This window comes from Acanthochromis polyacanthus, chromosome 11, assembly GCF_021347895.1.
Source record: "Acanthochromis polyacanthus isolate Apoly-LR-REF ecotype Palm Island chromosome 11, KAUST_Apoly_ChrSc, whole genome shotgun sequence".
Lineage (NCBI taxonomy): Eukaryota > Metazoa > Chordata > Actinopteri > Pomacentridae > Acanthochromis > Acanthochromis polyacanthus.
Window position 1 is genome coordinate 17,178,605 of NC_067123.1, and position 18,738 is coordinate 17,197,342.

The window sequence follows — 18,738 nt, forward strand, 5'->3', positions numbered from 1 at the left end:
GCACTGTATATTACTCTATTTTGTATTTATCTATCTATTGCAACATACAAATATATAATATAAACTTCTGTCCTTGTCAGTAAAACGTGTATGTGTCTGTGAAACCTTTACAAATCTCTTTGCTGGCATGTAAGTGACAGTAAAACAGCAGGGGTTGAAAAACAGCAAGAAATACATATCCCGTCATGCAAGCGGTTCGCATGAGTTATCTGAGCCAATCAGCGGGTCGCTGCTGCTCGGGGTTTCTATATAATGGCAGCGGCGCCGCCTTTCGCCCTCTTCCTCTTCGGGTTTCCTTCGAGGCTAAGCGTAGAGAAAGAGAGCACTTCGGTAAGGATTCACCTTTGCTTGATAATCTATTTAAATTCAGTATAGATATAACTAGGCGTTACTTTATACGCATTACTTTTGCATGTAGTCCGTATTTAGAAAGCAATATACCGAAGTATGTACATATAAAGTACAGGCTAGGTTGGCAAGCTAGCTAAAATAAGCTAATGCAGTTATACAGATCTGATGTTTTCTGATAAGCACTGTTGCAGCGTTGCTTTTATACAAGAACCCATACATCGCCTACATACCTTTGAAGTAAAAGTAACTTGAAAATGGAGCAGGCTGAGGGGTTATTCGCTATGACTTAGCTTAGCGGTGGCTTGAAAGCTAACGCCTGTGAACCACGTGGCCAGCTAACGGACAACCGCTCATTCAGATAAGCATGGCTGTAACGTGCAGTCAAGGCTGTAACATTCACTTAATAAAGTTTGGTTTGACTGGTGTTGGCATGACCTAGTCTTGAAAACTAGAGGATGCTTCTCCCACTCTAGAGTATTTCTAAACAACTGATCGATTTCAAATCACAAGTTGAATTAATGCCATCAACAAACCAAAGGCAGCAATGTAAGAATGGCATTATGCAGCGTTTCAGATCTAGGGATTATTTTTTTTAGTATCACCATATTTAACTTGATAAGAGTGCAATACTTGGATGCTGCTCCTCATCCATTAATGGTCCCACTGATGTCCTTATTTGAATCGTTTCATTTTTATTATTTGACTTAACATGTATACATGCTTGCAGTATCTTCGGCACTACTCTATTGACTTAAACATGTAGGGCATTGGTGTCTTTACAAACGTGGTATAACAACTTAAGTAAATTAATGATTAAACAAACCAGTGAAGGATTTAATATTAAGCAAGAGAAGAGAAATTTAAAGGTTGATAAACAGGCAATCACCACTTTACTACACCCTGTCTTTTCAAAAATCTGAAATTCTGACGTGTTTAGACTCTTAATGTGCAGGTTTTGAACACACGCTTTGTTCTTCTGTACAGAGTCCTCAAGAAATGGCAGCCTTACCCACTATGTCCCACCACGTACATCTGCAAATAAGACGGGTGAGTTTCACTACATGACCTTCAATCTGCTGCATTCATAACAGGCTCCTATCGAAGCCGTTCATGCTCTTATGTAGCAGTGAACGGTCAAACGGAAGCCGAGATGAAGACTTCCACCGACGGTCGCTGTTCAGTTCAACTGTAACTGCTCCAGCAACATTTAGGGGAAGGACACTTTGACGTAATCACAGGATTCCTCCCCAAATAAAGCCTATTCAGAATATAACTATGGTATTAACTTGCCTTATTCTGTTTTCCTACAGATATTTGGAAATTCCAAAGGTGAAAAAGCATGCCATGAAAGTCAGAGCATCATATGGAGGTAAATTTTGAACCATGTCCTCAAGTGGAATAGTTCTGGCTGTGATGACACACTTGCCCTCACTGACATTAGTTTGATTGAGACTCTTTATTTTGCTGAGCCATGTTTTCTGAAATTATTAGACAGATGTGCGTTTTAAAATACTAATAGCCTCCTCCCTCGCAGGTGACAGTCAAAGGCTGACTAAAAAGCGACTGAAGACTGCTCATGTTCAGGTAACACTTGTTCCTCAATGATGTGGCCTCAATGGCATGCTATCCTAAGTACCTGGGCTTGTTTGTAGCTCATGGTTCTCCAAGTGCATGCAAGAAAATTGGGTGGTCTTTGACTGCTGTGGCCCCCTTTCTGCCATCAGCAGCCACTCAGCTGTCCAACAGACGTCCTGTTAGCGAGGCAGATGAAGGTAATGTTGTCACGAGTGTAATGGCAGTCTCTTCTTCCAGGCATCAAACTGTTCATGATCTCAGGCTGGCACCACAAGACTACATGGGCGTCTGGCTCGACATCGTTGTGCAGGTATGTCTGTCAAACAAACTCGTCAGATAATTTGATCATTTCTGATCCATGATGACCACTTATACAATGTGACTGCTGGATGAAACTTGCGGATATGGGACTGAGATCAAGTGTTCATGAATGCATCTTGCTCATGCTACTGAACTGGAATAACTGGGGTTTTTATGTAATTTCAGGTCCCTTGCCATGTTGGATCCACATCCAGGAAAAACTGCAAACTGTAGGGGCAAGTGGCAAGACTGATCTTTGACTGACTTGCCTGTAAAACATGAATGTCATGGCACTGGAATAACAGCACCTATGAAGTGACAGATGTGTGAAAGGTGAATTTTTGTATCGGCTGGCAATTCTGTAAACTTGAATGTAATAAAATGGACTGATCAACTGTTTTTGGAATTTTATTATATTCCATTGTCACTTTGAAAATATTTAAATATCAATATGAAAATAAACTGCACATGCCAAACCTCATTCATATCTACTGGCTAGACTGTATGTACTGCAGCTATCTGTAGTTAAATGGAACATTTCAGTTATTTGTGTGCAGAGTTTCTCATTGGACATCTTGACCAATTTCAGTTTCTATTTGTTTTGTTTTGTTTTGTTTTTTTAAACTCCTGGTCATAATTCTAATCCCTTTCTATCTACAGTCATAGGGAAAGAAATGCACCACTTTCAGCTAATGGGACTGATATCAGAAAATTGCTGTGGGTTTTTTGAAGTGGCAGTGCACAACAGTGATCTGACATTTCTAAATGGTACATCTATCCCAATAAAAAACAATGGATAAGAAACAGCCCAGGTAATGGGAATCTTACAAACTGGCTGGAGCTGTAAATGAACAGCTGAGTTTAAATGTTGACTATTCCACTAGAGCTTAACTACAGAGAAGACTGACTGGCCAGGATCTGATGGACTACATGAGTCCACTGAAAGCTTAGTCAGGCTCTGAATCAAAATGTTCACATCAGTGCAGACCCATGAGATGCAGGGAAAATGCCATTTTGGCAATAAGCAGACTCTTGATTTTAATGGGCATCCTTATTTGTACCATTAAGTTTCTGCATGTCTTGTGATTTTGGGGAAAGGTTCATACAACTGCTTTATCAGTGACAAAAACTGAATGTGGAATCTAGTAAAATGTTGAACCAGAAACTAGTGGTGCATTTCTTTTTGTCACTTTTCAGATTCTTAAAGTGTGAGCTTGCCAGAATAGCACTATAGAAAATTGACTTGGAATTCTGACTAATCAAAATGTAATAAGATGCCTTGAATTATAATTTTGACAGGGCAAAAAGACTGCAGAAATCTGTAGCTGTGTCTGAAGCTGCAGGGGCTGCTAGCTTTTCAGAGATCTTAAAGCAGACTTTGACATTCACCACATATGGCAGCTCTTTTAGAACCATGTCAGAGCAGCCTGAGACCAAAGTTCTAAGAAATTTTGGCCTCATGTCTCTGATAAATATAGCTCTCATTCTCCACAAACTCCTTACTGATGAGTCTTTCCTATTTCCTAACAATCTTACCCTCCACAGCAAATGTTATTACTTCTGCTAACACTGTTTAAATCTGTTGCTGGACCAATTTCCAATGAGAAGCCTTGCATGAGCAGCATCATCACAACAATTCAGAAGAACATTTGAGATATCTGCAATTATTGTTTTGACTATTCCAAACTGAAATACAGATATCACTGTCATTTTGACGAGTCAGAATGAAGCTACAGATATCGTGATTCTAAAAATATTCTATATAGTCACAGTGTAATTGTGACTAGTGACAATGATATTGTTTATCTGTAATTTTACTCCAGTCAAACCCTGCTATTAAATGTTAAAATGCCTTGATACAGTTGTAGCTCCATGAAACAGTACCCATTTAATAAAAGGCCACGATATACAGGTGGACAACTCAGTGGTACTGGACCAGATGGCACAAGAGACAGTCAGTTAAACCTCAGTGCAGGCAGAGTTAACCCGCATATAAAGGCAACAGGAAACTCAATACTTAATCCACAGCTGTCTGAGGTAAGTTCCGCATTGAAAAGAAATGCGGCACTATCATTGTTTGTGTGAGTCCACAGTTCACCTCCAATGAGTCTGAAACACTGTAGACAGCATTAGAGGAGCAGAAGAGGGGTTTAGTTTACAATTCTATTCAGATATGACTCCGTTTACAAAAGACATTTACTGCACAACGCATTGGTCTAAAGCAGGTGTTCTAAACATCATTCACTTGAGATAGAAGGCAATTTCAGTTCTGATATCTCTGAGTCTGGCGTGCTGCTGCCGCTCCGGTCGCTGTACGTGTCCCTGCATCGGGAAAACAGTCCTCAGTTAGTGCGCGTTCTTTGAATGCATGAGTAAGGTGACACATGTAATCTGTTTACCGTGGAGACAGACGGCAGCCCTTCTGTAAGTAGCTCTGAAGCTTTCCGGCAGCGGCCAGCAGCAAACCAAGGTAAGGAGGGGACGGTTTGATGGGGCGAGAGGTGAACTCAGGGTGGTACTGCACTCCAATGAAATATGGGTGATCTGAAAATGAAGAATTCGATTTTTTAGAGAGCATAGCGTCTTTCCTGTAGGGAAGAATTTTTGACCTACCTTAACTTAAAGAGGTTTTAGTAGGAGCCAAAATGTTAATGTTGTAATGTCTTTTTTTTCCACTTTCAGTCATGTATAATTTATTCAAGCAAAATGGACGTTTTGAAATAACAGAATAACTACACATAATTAGCTGAGGGATGCAGAAGTCTGAACACAAACTGTTGACATTTAAAAACCCTGAAAATAACTCTGTTTTCCTTACCATCCAGCTCTGTGACCTCCATCCTCTCTCCTTCCACATCCTGACCTACGAAGCGGAATCCCTTCTCTTCAAAGTGACTCTTCAGCTCAGGATTGACCTGTGCAATGACACGCAACGTTAAAAAAAACACACTCGTCAACAGTTCCCTTTTTTTATGATAGCGAACTGAGAGGTGAGCATACCTCAAAGCGATGTCTGTGCCTTTCATCCACATATTCTGCATCTCCATAAAGCTTGCCTGGAATACAGAGCAGCTGTAAGCACAGAGCAGCAACACATCAACAGCTGCTTCGCCGTGAATTTAAACCTTATCTTACGGAGCACACTGTTGCTGGTTTTGAAAATGGTTCGTCTCTTTCCCAGCCTCATGGTGCCGCCCATCTGCCCGGGGTTGTGTTCTGGCATATCAATCACCTGCAATCGTTCATTGAAAGAATTTGAATCTCGTACACTTTGCAGATTATGTAGGATTCAGTTTATTTTCGTGTCTTCTAAAAACGTACCACAGGATGCTTTGATTCAGGGTCGAATTCTGTTGAATTGGCATCTAAATGTGAAACAGAAAGATGTGCGATCAGTTATGCTGTGATTAATCACTAATCACTGCTACCTGGATAGATTAAGGTAAACAGATCAACCGGAAGCCTCTTATGATAGCTGATTAACACTTATCTATGCAATTTCAATCCATATACTTGCTCATTGTTTAGTGAGCCCATGGATGACACAGAGGCAGGTAACAGCTGATAGGGCAATCTCTCATGTAGATTAGACCTACATTCACCGAGATAACTCCATTAACTGCTTCAGCCTATTAACTGTACTCCCCCCCCCCCCCCCCCATCTCCTGAATGCGTGGTTTGTCATGTAACTCTAATACTGTACACTAATCCTATTGGTTGCTTTAGCACATCTGTAACCTCCACATGCTACAGTCCTGGCGCTGTGGAAATCGCTGGCAGCTTTACTGCTTGCCAGTGTTGTAAGTGTGGGTAACCCACTGTGCCATCTTTTCTATTTAGTCACACCAGGACATAATTTAGGTGAAACTAAACTTTTTCATTGCACTTCTTGGTGCAAAAGATATTATAGGCATTATTTTATTTCTAAGTTTCCATACGCATAGTTCATTTCATGTCAATCAATAACTGTAAACTGGAATATCGGTTCAGGATGAATGTTCTGTAGATATATAAGCAGTCCTTGTTGTGGGGAAGATCTAGGACAAATCTGCTAAATGTCAGGCACCGTTTTAATTTTATTTGTCACATTTTTGGTCAAACTGTGCAACTGAGAGACACACATACACTACCAGTTAAAAGTTAGGACACACCCTCTCATTTAGGAGTTTTTCTTTACTTTCATGACTTTTTACATTATAGATTATAAACATGTCTGGACTTATTTCCCATTTTTTGTGTACCACATGATTCCATATGTGTTCATTCATAGTTTTGATGCCTTCAGTGAGAATCTAGAATGTAAATAGTCACAAAAATAAAGAAAAAACATAAATTGAGAAAGTGTGTCCAAACTTGACTGGTAGTATAAGTGAGAAACATTAGCTAATAGTAGTGGCAATGCTTGCTGTTTGCACTCATTCAGTCTTTCTGCGAATCACATTTCTAACATTAAAATGCTGCTTTTTCCTCAGAAAGACTTGCAGAGATGTGACATCTTTAGACCGCTCAACCAACTGCCTTCTGGTTGAGCGGTCAAAGATGTCGCGTTTCTGCAAATTGTTTTATGTATCTCCTCCAAAGTCGCGGCGAGAGGAGTGGATATACACAAAAATCACCAGTAAATTTTGATGACTTTGCTTAGAGGTCAGCCTATACCAGGTCTCCTTTAACATAAAATTTAAAAAAAAAACAACATAACAGCATTAACATTACCTGCCCAGCCGAGCACGTTCCTGGCAAATTCACACACAGCTAGCTGCATTCCAAGACACACACCTGCAGAAAAAATGAACATGTGTCCAGTGGTGTGTTACTGATGCTGCTATTCACGTACATGAGATATGAAGCAAGGTACGGTGGAAAAAAGTGTGATCATGTATTATCCTGACAACTATCCTGTACCGAGGAAGGGCTTTTTCTGTTTCCTGGCCCAGTTGATGGCATGAATCTTTCCTTCAGTTCCCCTGACGCCAAAACCTCCTGGGACCAGGATGCCACTGTGAACAACCGGGAAAAAATGCCATGTTGATTAAACTGCTCTTTGAATATCCGGGCTGCATCTCCTATCAGACCAGGACGCCCTGGGCATATGTAGCACTCACTCAGAGCTGCAGAGTTTCTGCCATGCCTCGTGGTATTTTACTGGCTCCTCCTGCAGAGTGCAGGGTTCCAAAGATGCAGAGTCTATATACTGGGAACAAGAGATGGACACAGATTAGTTGGTATGTTTTAATACAGATGCTAAGTTGGTAGTTGTTCTCATGAGATACATGAAGCCTTCAACATACACTGAAGGTTTGGCTTCATTGGAGAACATGGAATTTTAATGATGTTTTTTCTCAATGGTTTGACTGTTTCTACGACATCATAATATTGTGCCTTCGTCTTCCAAGATAGTTTCGTGGCACCTGGACCATCATCTTGACAAATTAACTTCTAATGTTCAAGTAACAGCAATGGATATTTTATTTTTTTTTAAATTTGCATTGTTTAAGTGAGATGGGTGTTACAAGAGGGTGTTAGTTGCCAACAAAAAAAATGAACAGGGGCAAATCATGGAGTAACCAGTAGATGGCAGAACAGGCAGAGCTCAGCAAGGATCCATCCATCCATTATCTATACACTGCTTAATCCTCATTGGGGTTGTGGGAGGACCGGAGACTATCCTAGCTGAGTGAGGGTGAAGGCAAGGGAAGTTCCTGGACAGGTCACCAGTCTATCACAGGGCTACACACAGAGACAAACAACCACACTCACATTCACAACTATGGACACTTTAGAGGTACCAATTAACCTGAGCATGTTTTTCAACTGTGGGAGGAAGCTGGAGTACCCATAGAAAACCCACGCATGCCCAGGGAGAACATGGAACATGCATAAAAATCAGGTCCAAGTTGGGATGTGAACTGGGGATCTTCTAGCTGCAAAGCAACAGTGCTAGCCTTTGAGTCACTGTGCAGCCCCTTCCTCTTTAAGCAGCTTAAACTAATTCAAAAGAATACATTTATCATCAAAACCATTAAGCACCACTGTATTAAGATGCACACACAGCCAACACTTGATTATGGAATTTATATGTAGTGTAGTGAATGTTTTGACTTTTTATGTGGTGTTCCATGTCCCCAAAAAGCACCAGCTACCACCAAATTCCTCTGTCTAAAAGCGCAGAATTACCGATTTTGTTTTGGAAGACGAGAAATGAACACTAAAGGCTGGGACGAGAATCAATTAACAGTATAATAAACTGATCATAAATCCTCTCAAAAATCCTGAAAAGACATTCCTTTAGAAGTCCAAAACATCTATGACTACACGGCGAACAGGAACTCCTGATCATGATTGTTAGATACTTTAAAGGGGAACTTCATTTTTTTTCAACCTCAATCTCAGGACGCTAGAAAGCAAATCTCGTTCAGAAATCGCGCGACAGCTCGCGAAATCGCGCAAGAGCTCGCGCCAAAATGCCGGTTTTGGAATGAGATTTGCTTTCTAGCGTCCCAAGATTTGGATACGGACCACAACAAATAGTGATCGCCAGGTAATGTGGAGGTTTTCGTTCACTTCTCATCTCTAGTATGTTGTGGGACACTCATTGAGACTATCCGAGCCGGTCAGTGTGGAGAAAAAAGCACGTTAGGGCGGACTTTGACGCGCGGGGGGGGGGGGGGGGGCAACTTTTCGCTAGCTGAGCTGCTAAGCTGCCTGCCTGGCTAAATACTGGAGCTATGTCGAAAATTCATTTCTCCATCACTCACATGCATGGAATGACGTATGGAAACAGACCCCAGGTTGAAAAAAAACAAAGTTCCCCTTTAACTTGTGCCAGTTTAAACAAAGTGGGATCAAATATAGATTAAAGACATTGCTCAAATGACTGGATCCACGGCAATATTATTTACTGCCTTATTTATTGTTTACATTTCCTGAAGCATCATGATCAAAACTTCATGATCATCCCTGTGGCGGGAGTAACTGATTTAGTTTGTAGCCCATATTTCCACATGCATACAAATGTGATCAAGATCAGCGGAGTTTGACAACGTTATGTACTTACTTTAACTTCCAACTTATGGCTGACGGCCAGAGCAGAGTGCTCCAGAGCCTTTATAACAGAAGCATAGGAGTCAGAGAACTTGGTGTACTTCCCCACCAGTGCTATAGAGCAATGCTCCAGCAGTCGGTCTGACCTGTGAGGACAACATGCCTATCAGTATGCTGTTTGACCTTCTCTGGAGTGCACTTATTCAATCTCTGTGGAAAGAACCCACAGAGGAGCATTTTTCAGCATCAGTTAGCTTTTTGACTGCTGCTGCTGACTCACCTGTCAGACATCTCCTTCCACTTAGTCAGCATTCTCCTGGGTCTGGTCTCTATGGGCATATTAAGCCTCCTGCTCAGGTAGCTCACCACGCCTTGGTCCTCCAGCAGTAACGGTACTCTGTAGATGGACGACACGTCGTGCACGCAGATGACCTGAAGCCGGGCAGATCGGAGAGTTTAGCGTCGCGGAAAGAGCCTTGGTGCTGTTTGATCAAAGCTGATGTGCTTGACCTACTTGTTCAGGTTCGACATGGCAGAACATTGAGATCTTTTCTTTCACCGAGTTCTCCAGAGCGGTTGAACAGCGGCACATAATCTGTCAGCAAAGAAGAGACACTTTAGTAAGCTCTCGAGGGAAACTGGGTCATTGCAACCAAAGACAGACAAAAAATAAACAGTGATTTGACGCAGACAATAAATAAAACTATTGTGATGCCTTGATGACTAAGCCCTAAGTCTACACACACAGTGGTTATGTGTGTCATACAGTATGAAGTGCTGAGACTTGTCTCCGTGACTTTTCCAAGTGACAATCCTGACCTATGCAATCTGACAGGATTATCTGTCTGATTCTACAGTTGTGTCCACTTGGTCAATCAGCTGCAATTGACAGAAATCTACACCGATCAGGCACATTAGGACCACTGACAGGTGACGTGAATAACATCAATCATCTTGGTATAATGCAATGTTCTGCTGGGAAACCTTGAGTCCTGACATTCATGTGGATGTCTGACATGTACCACCCACCTACACATTTCAGGTCATGCAACCCCCCAACTGTCCACCCCCCATGGCAACAGCAGTCCTTGATGCCAGTTGCCACCCTCAGCAGGACAATGCACCTCGACACACCGCAAAAACTGCTCAGGAGTGGCCCAAGGAGCATGACAAAGCTGAGGTATTCACCCGGGTTCCACACTCCCCAGATCCAAATCTTATTGAGCATCAGTGGGATGTACCAGGATAAGCCTGATCTAGGTAGGTCCCACAGAATTCACTGCCACAGGAAATCCCCAGAGGTCCTGTGTCCATGCCCCACTGGATCAGAAGTGTTTTGTCAGCATAAAGGGGACCAACACAATACTAGGCAAGTGGTCATAATGATAAGCCTGATTGGTATCGCTCCACCTGTCAGGCAGCACACAATTTCACTTGTGAATTTATATAGTTAATACCTGTAAATACTGACTTGAAACTGTTGTAGTTATGCATTTTGTCAGTCTATGTCTGCTGAATCTTTTTCGTGTTGTTGGTATAACCAAGCAGCTTCTGTTTAATGACCAAACATTGCCTGATAAGCAGCAGCTGTGGTGTGAGATTGGGTAAACCGGCCATCCGCTGTCAGATGTAGTTACATCATCTACCAGAAATCATTGGCACTTATGATACAAAAACTCAACACTAATATGCTCTATGTATTTTTACTGAATAAACTAAATTAAACTGTTAACACTCTGAAGTTAAACAAATGCATCTCATTGACCAAAACTCAGTGTTAATAATGCACAGTCTTCATGATCTTATAACTTCAGTGTGTTACTGCGATCACAGGACTGAACAATACTTTGTACCTCTTGTTAAATTCCTACTTTAACAATTAAACACGTGGGTGTGTTTTATTAAATGACTTATGGAAGCAAGATTTAGCTCTATATTAAAATTAAATTGCTCGTAATCCTTTCAGAATGTTCCCTCCATCATGTGTTTGTGGTGACTGAATTTGTGGTTGGGCACAAACAGTCATGCAGCTAAGTGTGGATGGACATACTTTTTGTTGACGTTTTTTAGCTGAAGTGGTTTTGATTCTGGACAAACTAAAGACTTTTAAGGCTTCTGTCAACTTTTAGAAATCCCTTTCCTTTCCTACAGCTGTGGCCACAGCGGCTGAGGGCCAATCACTTCCAAGAGAGCACATGTTTCCACTTACTCTGTCTTCAGAAATTTGGCCTGGAAATCTAACTTGACCACTAATTGGATACATCTTCACAGCTACACCATTCAGAGCATGTACCATCTGAACCTGAACTCGCTGTGACATTTTCATGCTCCAGGCCTGCTTTTACTAAAACAAAAACTAATTCCTGACCACCATCAGACTCGGGTTACTCTTCATTTGCAAAGATTTGTCCTCAAAATCCTCCAATGTCCAAAGAAAATGCAGTTCTGCAGTAGACCTGCACTTCAGATGCTGCCCCATCATGGTGCCATGACAATGAGCTAATAAATGCAGGCCTATTAATCATTTTGTCTGCATTTATTTATTGTATCTGCAAGATGACAGCATCATTATGAGGTCTAAATGGGAAAAAAAAAATCACCCGCTATCACTCACATGCAGTACCTCAGATTCAAAGGATAAAAACAAATAGAAAAACAACGCTGTGTATCATTTTTGATAACTTGTCAAAGACAAATAGTTGGAACACCATTGAGACAAAACCACTAAATTTGACGAGATGTAATATCATTACAGCTTGCTAAAAGATTCGAGGTATGTATTTAAGGGAAAAGATAACAGTGATCTGAGGATTGAACTGAATGGGCTTGAACGTTTAAAAAACATCACCCTGTGATTTGAACACAAATGATGCATAAAATATACTCATGTGTAACAGAAAGTGACTCACCAGATCAGGAGACAGACCCAGTCCTCTCAGCTCTCTGACACTGTTCTGTGTTGGTTTAGTCTTTTGTTCTCCTGTTGCACTTGGCTGGTAATGCAGATAACACACAGATACATAGAGACTGTATGACGCTAACCTTCAGTCAGTGAATTCACAACAACTATTTAGTGACACACATACATAGGGAACATACATAGGAGAAAAAAAGCTTGGATTGTAACAGGAACAAACATAGGACAACAAACTGAAAGTACTGTTCCTCCGAGAATTTAGGATGACTGGTTGATGTTTAGGGAAGTTGAATTGCATTATTAAAGGAATCCAACATCCCGATCAAGCAGTATTCAGTCAATAAATTATCATTCTTCTCTCTTCCCAAATGAGGTATTTTTTTAATCAGCTTTTAAAAATTGTCACGTTAAATTTGGTCAGCTCAAAGTTGAAAGGTTACTACAACTGCAGGTCTTATTAATCTGTTCAGTTTTTTGCCTAAAAAGTTTAAAAATTGTGTGACTGAGCCAGTGAAGAAGACAGAATTCGGCTTTAAGCACTACTGTAAGATTAATGTAAAGGTTACAGAAGCACACGATTAATGTTCCATTACATCTTCCAGGTTGTTTGGAGAAGCACATCTCATTGTATCAATATGGTGGGAGTCGGACAACACATGCATCTACCTGTGGATAAAACCTGAGAGGTCCAAGGGTGTCGCCATCTTACCTGTGGTATTAAACTGACGTGAATGTTACAGAAGTTCTCTCTCTTCACTTTGAACTGGAACTGCCTGAAGGCCTCGATGAAAGGCATGCTCTCTATGTCTCCCACAGTGCCTCCTAGCTGCAAACACACACAAACATCTGGCAGTGAAAATCATGGAACCACTGGGCTCAGTAGGGCCGTTGACATGGCAGATAATCCCGTTCAGTAAAAAACTAAATCTATGCTATTTAAGGAAGCCAATTCTAAAATGATCAACTTAGGGGGTATGGATCTTTGGCAGTCTTATAATTCAATTTCATTTATATGTGGTAAAGAAGTATTCTAAGTGATTTCTGATTCAGTAAGGTAGAGAATGCTATATTTAGGCTCTTGCACTATTTCACTGTATGCAAACCCACTGACTCCTGCCCTTTGCTGCTCAGCTGCAAATGAAGCATACATGGCAGTTAAAATAATAGCTTTTAATGAAGACTATTAGAGACAGCAGAGGATGGTGTGTGAGAATACAGCTATGGAATGACAACCAAAATGTGGCATTTTTTGGTCTAAACAGGAGTTCTTGTGCCCTCTGCTGCGCTGTTACATCTCAAGGGGCTGCTACAGAAAGCAGGTTTAGCAAAAACTCAGTTTGGCAATCCTAAGACAAGGCTTAAGATTCCAGAGGGAGAGAACTTGAACTCAATCAGCGTCTGTGAACCTGAGAGCTGTACTACCAAGCAGGTGCATGCGACTTCAGTCAGGAAGAACAGATTATTATAATAGAGAGCGAGGAAAATGACAAAAATATTACAGCAAGTGTGAAATGCTAGTAAAAAAATCATCTCAGTCGTGTAAGTTAATCTATTTTTTTTACCCACTGAGTGAGTCTCAATGCAGCAGCTTATTTCAAATTTGAAAGCTGCACATTAGAGGTGCTAAACTGTTCACCTGAAAGGGAGATGCTCCAAACCAAACATCCTCTGGAACAGGTCAGCTGTGCAGCATATGCTACCATAGTGAGCTATCATGTTAAAAGGCAGCCATCTTTGTGACACTGAAAACTTAAGAGGAGTAAGCAGTGTATAGATAATGGATGGATGGATGGATGGATGGATGGATGGATGGATGGATGGATGGATGGATGGATGGATGGATGGATGGATGGATGGATGGATGAGGCCTCAGATACATGATACAATGAACAATCACTTCTAATGTTGTGATCTGTCACACTGATGGAATATTCCTGTCTCGGTTAACACATCATGGACAAGATGATGAATATTTTTGTGTGAGGATGATTGCGATGCAGCTAAAATGACTTTGAGCACATAAAACTAAACTAAATGTCAGCCAAATGTAAAAGTGAGCTTTTGAATGTCAGCTGCACATGGTCACAGTCACGTCATTTGAAATATTTAGAGTCATTAAATTCTGTTGAGCAAGATTTTTCAGTGTAAAATAGTCATCTAAAAATGTAGAGTAAGTTTGAACCTAGACCCTTTTAACTGCAAATGCATCATTATTACTGGGTCAGATCCATAAATAAACGAAAAATGTTATATCTCTGTTTAATCCACATTTTCAGGTAGAGTGGCCTGCAATAGATAGAATATAAAGTTCAAAAGCAATACACGGCAGAATTTTCTGCTTTGCATTTGTGTCTTGTAAACAATGAATGAGTGGAAGCCGCTGAATAAAATGCAACTTCTTGACTCTTGTTTTTCAAGATAAATATCAGGTCAGCCCTGGGACACATTCATATTTCTGACTATCGACTTTTAATGGAGGCTCTGCTCTTGAATTACTCGTTGCCATGGTGTTTGAGCTTAGCTGAAGATTATCTTTTATCCTTAGCCATGCACACGCTTAACTCTGAGTTGATTAAACAAACCAGCTGGAACTAAAAACTCTGCCTTTCCAATCATTAGGTTCATCAACTCAGAGGTCAGAGTTTAGAGTCAAAGTTTGCGAAAGCTGCAACAGAAACCAGCCTCTCTGGTGTAACTTTAGTGCAAGGGGAAGTCATCAATATCCAATATCAATATGCGCTGGGCCCTCACAGTTCATAAATTGATTCAACACCACAGAAGATAAGGCCTGTGATGCTCATGTGAATTACCATCAGCCACTGCGCTTACCTCTATCACACAGACTTGAGGTTCCACATCATCATCATCAACTGGCACTTTGGCCTGTTTCACAACCCATTCCTGGATCGCGTCTGTGATGTGGGGCACCACTGGAAGAGAGGGAACCAAAATGTGTCATCATTCACTTACTGTATTTATCTCGAGCATGACAGCCTCTTTCATAGTGACATTTTCGCCGTTTACCCTGCACGGTCTTGCCCAGGTAATCTCCCCTCCTCTCCTTATTGATGACTGACTGATAGATCTTGCCCGTGGTCAGGTTGTTATCTCTTGTTAGCCTGATGTCAAGGAATCGTTCGTAGTTCCCCAGATCCAAGTCCACTTCACCCCCGTCATCGAGCACAAACACCTCACCTGGATACAGGGAACGTGCAGCACTCACACCACATACACAACTAGTTCACTGCAAATGTGTTTGTTTGTACTGATCACATACCATGCTCATAGGGTGAAAAGGTGCCGGCATCTATGTTTATGTAGGGGTCGATTTTGATGGCAGTTACGTGCAGACCACATGACTTGAGGATTGTGCCCACACTGCTTGCAATGATGCCTTTGCCGATGCCAGAGATGACGCCTCCAGTTACCAGGATGTATTTCATCATTGTGCTCTGGTATCTGGAGACAGATGACTGATTAGAAATAGACAGTAGATCAGTAAAACCTTCAGAGGTTCAAAATTCTTGATGACATTCTTTTGTGATCTGGGAAAAATTTGTCTTTAGCTGTGCTGTTGTTAAATATCTCAACCATGCACATATAAATAATACAAAATATGATAGGAACAAATATGATATGTAATGTATAGTTGCTGCTAATATTTTTTTTCCATTGTCAATTTTTTTTTAAATTATTTTTACAGAAAGGATACAAAACATTCATGAAGAGAAATGCACTATTTGGCACAAGCAGGTCCTTCTGGCTGTATAACCACGCTACGTAGTTGCCCAGCCAACGGGGAGCCAAACAAACATGTTTCATGGAACCAGATTTAGCATGTGATTAAAAAAGTGATTAATTTTTTTCAGTCTTTGGAACACCAGTTTGACCAAACCAAGCGTGGCACGTTTGACGCGCTCGGTTACACACAAAGCATAGGCCGAGCGGGCGGGGAGTTCCAAACTTAGCAAGGACGGGAGGGAGGAAATGAGCGAACCGCCCGTCCCGTAAACACCGTGAATAAAACCAACCACACCACAGTTATACCGCCACTACTGTTACCTCCTGACTTAGTCTTAGTACCTGACTCAGAGTTACCGAGAGGAACAGAAAACCACGGCCTCATTTTGTGTCCGCAGTGGAAAAACTGAACATGTTCTGAACAAACTCTTGTTTTTTGTTGTTTTCTTTACCAACAATGTGGCTAATGCTGTTTCTACCAAGTTATTCAACTTTCATGAGACTATACCGGCACTGTATTAAAATAAAAGCAAGCTTGGCCATTGACTTATGCTTATATGTGATGCTTCGCGACACACAAACCCAAAACGATAAGGTTAGTCGTATATAGCTGCTTTATATACTCTGTTGAATGTTAGAAGACTACTGCTAAAATACAATTAGTCGTTGTATTACATTGCAACATAAGAATTTTCAGCAGTTTTATTTTGACACATTTTGACCGGAGGTGAAACTTGTATATTCTGTGTAACTTTACAGTGCTTGCTAGCTAGCCAACAGCCTCTCTCAACAGAGCATCAGATTTCAACTCACCTAATATTCTTCTGCCAGAGCCTCCCGTCAAAACAAACCGTCTGCGGCGAAAACAGCTCACAAAATCTTTGCCCAGAGACCAAAATTCGATCCGAATATAGTCTGTTTTTTGCCGCTGTACCTCCTATTTTCAGCCTGGCTCTACACGTGTATGGAGCACGGTTCAGGGCTGCTCTGCATCATTCACTACACTTACGACAATATCGTGCTGCCTTCACACGCGCCTCGGAAACTGCTCTGTCCCAATTCGGGAATGTCACAACCTTGACATGTTAATGTGGAAAGGGTAAAGCCCCGTTTATCTGCAGCACAATTAAGAACAGAAGAGAAGAGTTAGGTGTATGTATATTTGGCAAGATATTTCCCGATTTTAAGCATTTAAAACCTCAGACGCCATCAATTCTTCGAGAGAGAAAGAACAACGAATTTATTTCCAGTAGGACTTTATTACCAACACGGCAACCAGACCCCTAGGACCCTGAGAGGCCTCAGGTTCATGAATATGTCTGTCTACATGTTAATAGAACATTTATTAGAAATGTCCTCCACTAATGTGTGAATTCAACTACCCACCATCCTTTCGTTCTTGGAACTTGTGTATTGTTTTAGTCTATTGTTGTAGTTTATTGTTGTAAATTGGTGTTTTATGGGATTCTTTTAATTGTTTTTTTTTCTGATAAATATTTAACATGGTAATGTATTTAATGTGTCAGTATTGTCACTGATAATACATCTGGCCATCTTTTCTATATACATCAATTGTTTGCTACGTGAAATGTTAGAACATTATGCAAAGGGCCTGTTTTAAAGGCAATGGACATACTAACATGTCTTGTTGTGTCTGATCAGCTGTTCAAAGTCCAAAGATGCAGAACTCACTGTCACTTAACTGCTAATTTTACATTTCAGATTATGTCTGAATTTAGGGGAGTTTTTAAAAGGATTTAGAAAATGTTTCAGTTAACCCTCATACTTCCACTAGAACTGTTTTGTCCTTTTCATTTTTGATATTGAGACATTTTTTTCTGTATTTATGCTTTTGGCATAAAATTGGGTAAAATTGTGGGGTTTTTTTGTTCTTTTTAGTTGTAAACATTTTTCCATTGGCCTGCAGTGCTCTATAATACAGCAGTAATCAACAAAACAAATAAAACAGGGTATTTGCTCCCTGGGTCAAATATGAAAAAGTGACACAATCTACTGGAAAACAGTAAAAATGACAATTTTGAAGCCAAAGTTACAGAATGAAAGCCTAATTACATAGAATGCATGATTTCATGGTGACTTGCAGAGGGATCAAAGCTAGCAGTTATAATGTGTTTCAATGAGGATGTTTTTGTCCTTTAGGTCTTGAGTGTCACCATTTTGCGTACACGATGTATTATTGAAGTATTATGGGGCTGAGGTTAAAAATCTCAAAAACTCCCCCAAAATACACATTGTTACCAAATTTTATGCCAAAAGCATAAACACAGCAAAAATTATATTCATATCAAAAATGAAAAGGACAAAACTGTCCTAGTGGGAGCATGAGAGCTAACACTGATAGTCTTTTTAAATCATTTCATAAACTCCCCTAAATTCAGACATCAGCATCTTAAATGTGAAAATTAGCAGTTAAGTGACCACGAGTGTAACTTTCTAAAAAAATCTGGGATATAGACACAAGACATATAGCTTTTCTGGCATTGTGTTTGATGTGGACATTTTTAAAGACCTCGGTGCAACTTTTTAAATTGACGCCTTAGGGTTAAAGTAATTGCTTTTCCCCTATACAGCTGCTTGACTGATCACCAATTACTGTACCTGTAGAGCACTGGACTTTATGATTTTGTTTGTTGTTGGGATCATTATTGTGTCTCTGAGGTTGTTTCATGTGTCTTGTGAAAGTTTTGATTCTGTGAAGTTGTTCAGTTTTTTCTCTTCAAGTTTTTCTAATTCATTTTTTGTGTCTTTTATGAACTTCTTGTGTTTGTCTGAGGCGTTTTGTTACTCCGCCA

General features: G+C 40.6%; 1 protein-coding gene, 1 long non-coding RNA gene and 4 other non-coding genes across 7 annotated transcripts; 5 read left to right on the forward strand and 1 right to left on the reverse strand.

The window, feature by feature from the left end:
* The first annotated feature begins 204 nt into the window (after nucleotides 1–204).
* Nucleotides 205–2,625, forward strand: LOC110965218 (uncharacterized). Its single transcript, XR_002596647.2, has 6 exons — nucleotides 205–330; nucleotides 1,336–1,398; nucleotides 1,662–1,720; nucleotides 1,886–1,935; nucleotides 2,164–2,236; nucleotides 2,413–2,625. It is a non-coding gene; the product is annotated as an uncharacterized LOC110965218 (long non-coding RNA).
* Nucleotides 1,439–1,575, forward strand: LOC127536311 (small nucleolar RNA SNORA16B/SNORA16A family). The gene has a single exon (XR_007945302.1). It is a non-coding gene; the product is annotated as a small nucleolar RNA SNORA16B/SNORA16A family (small nucleolar RNA).
* On the forward strand, nucleotides 1,755–1,825 carry LOC127536310 (small nucleolar RNA SNORD103/SNORD85). The gene has a single exon (XR_007945301.1). It is a non-coding gene; the product is annotated as a small nucleolar RNA SNORD103/SNORD85 (small nucleolar RNA).
* LOC127536299 (small nucleolar RNA SNORA44) lies at nucleotides 1,968–2,099 on the forward strand. The gene has a single exon (XR_007945291.1). It is a non-coding gene; the product is annotated as a small nucleolar RNA SNORA44 (small nucleolar RNA).
* On the forward strand, nucleotides 2,277–2,348 carry LOC127536308 (small nucleolar RNA SNORD99). The gene has a single exon (XR_007945300.1). It is a non-coding gene; the product is annotated as a small nucleolar RNA SNORD99 (small nucleolar RNA).
* Nucleotides 2,619–16,947, reverse strand: ctps1a (CTP synthase 1a). 2 transcript variants are annotated; one of them, XM_022214161.2, is made up of 18 exons: nucleotides 16,739–16,947; nucleotides 15,462–15,643; nucleotides 15,209–15,379; nucleotides 15,014–15,114; nucleotides 12,894–13,010; nucleotides 12,177–12,260; nucleotides 9,782–9,862; nucleotides 9,548–9,699; nucleotides 9,281–9,413; nucleotides 7,329–7,417; nucleotides 7,129–7,223; nucleotides 6,940–7,002; nucleotides 5,548–5,591; nucleotides 5,362–5,458; nucleotides 5,227–5,282; nucleotides 5,045–5,141; nucleotides 4,626–4,770; nucleotides 2,619–4,548 (listed from the first exon to the last, which is right to left on the reverse strand). In XM_022214161.2, exons 2-18 carry the CDS (start codon nucleotides 15,628–15,630, stop codon nucleotides 4,464–4,466), a joined length of 1,779 nt encoding a protein of 592 aa, XP_022069853.1. In that variant the 5' UTR covers nucleotides 15,631–15,643; nucleotides 16,739–16,947; the 3' UTR covers nucleotides 2,619–4,463. The 2 variants fall into 2 exon arrangements, with proteins under 2 accessions (XP_022069853.1, XP_022069851.1); XM_022214159.2 differs by having other exon boundaries at nucleotides 15,462–15,657.
* Nucleotides 16,948–18,738: the final 1,791 nt, after the last annotated feature.

Bases quoted from the DNA above. Each gene is read 5' to 3' on its own strand.
- ctps1a (XM_022214161.2), bottom strand. From the start codon at position 15,630: ATGATGAAATACATCCTGGTAACTGGAGGCGTCATCTCTGGCATCGGC. The intron at 13,011-15,013 runs GTAAGCGCAGTG...GTGTGTTTGCAG, and splicing joins CTCAAGTCTGTGTGATAGAG to CTAGGAGGCACTGTGGGAGA. The intron at 5,459-5,547 runs GTACGTTTTTAG...GAACGATTGCAG, and splicing joins CTGAATCAAAGCATCCTGTG to GTGATTGATATGCCAGAACA.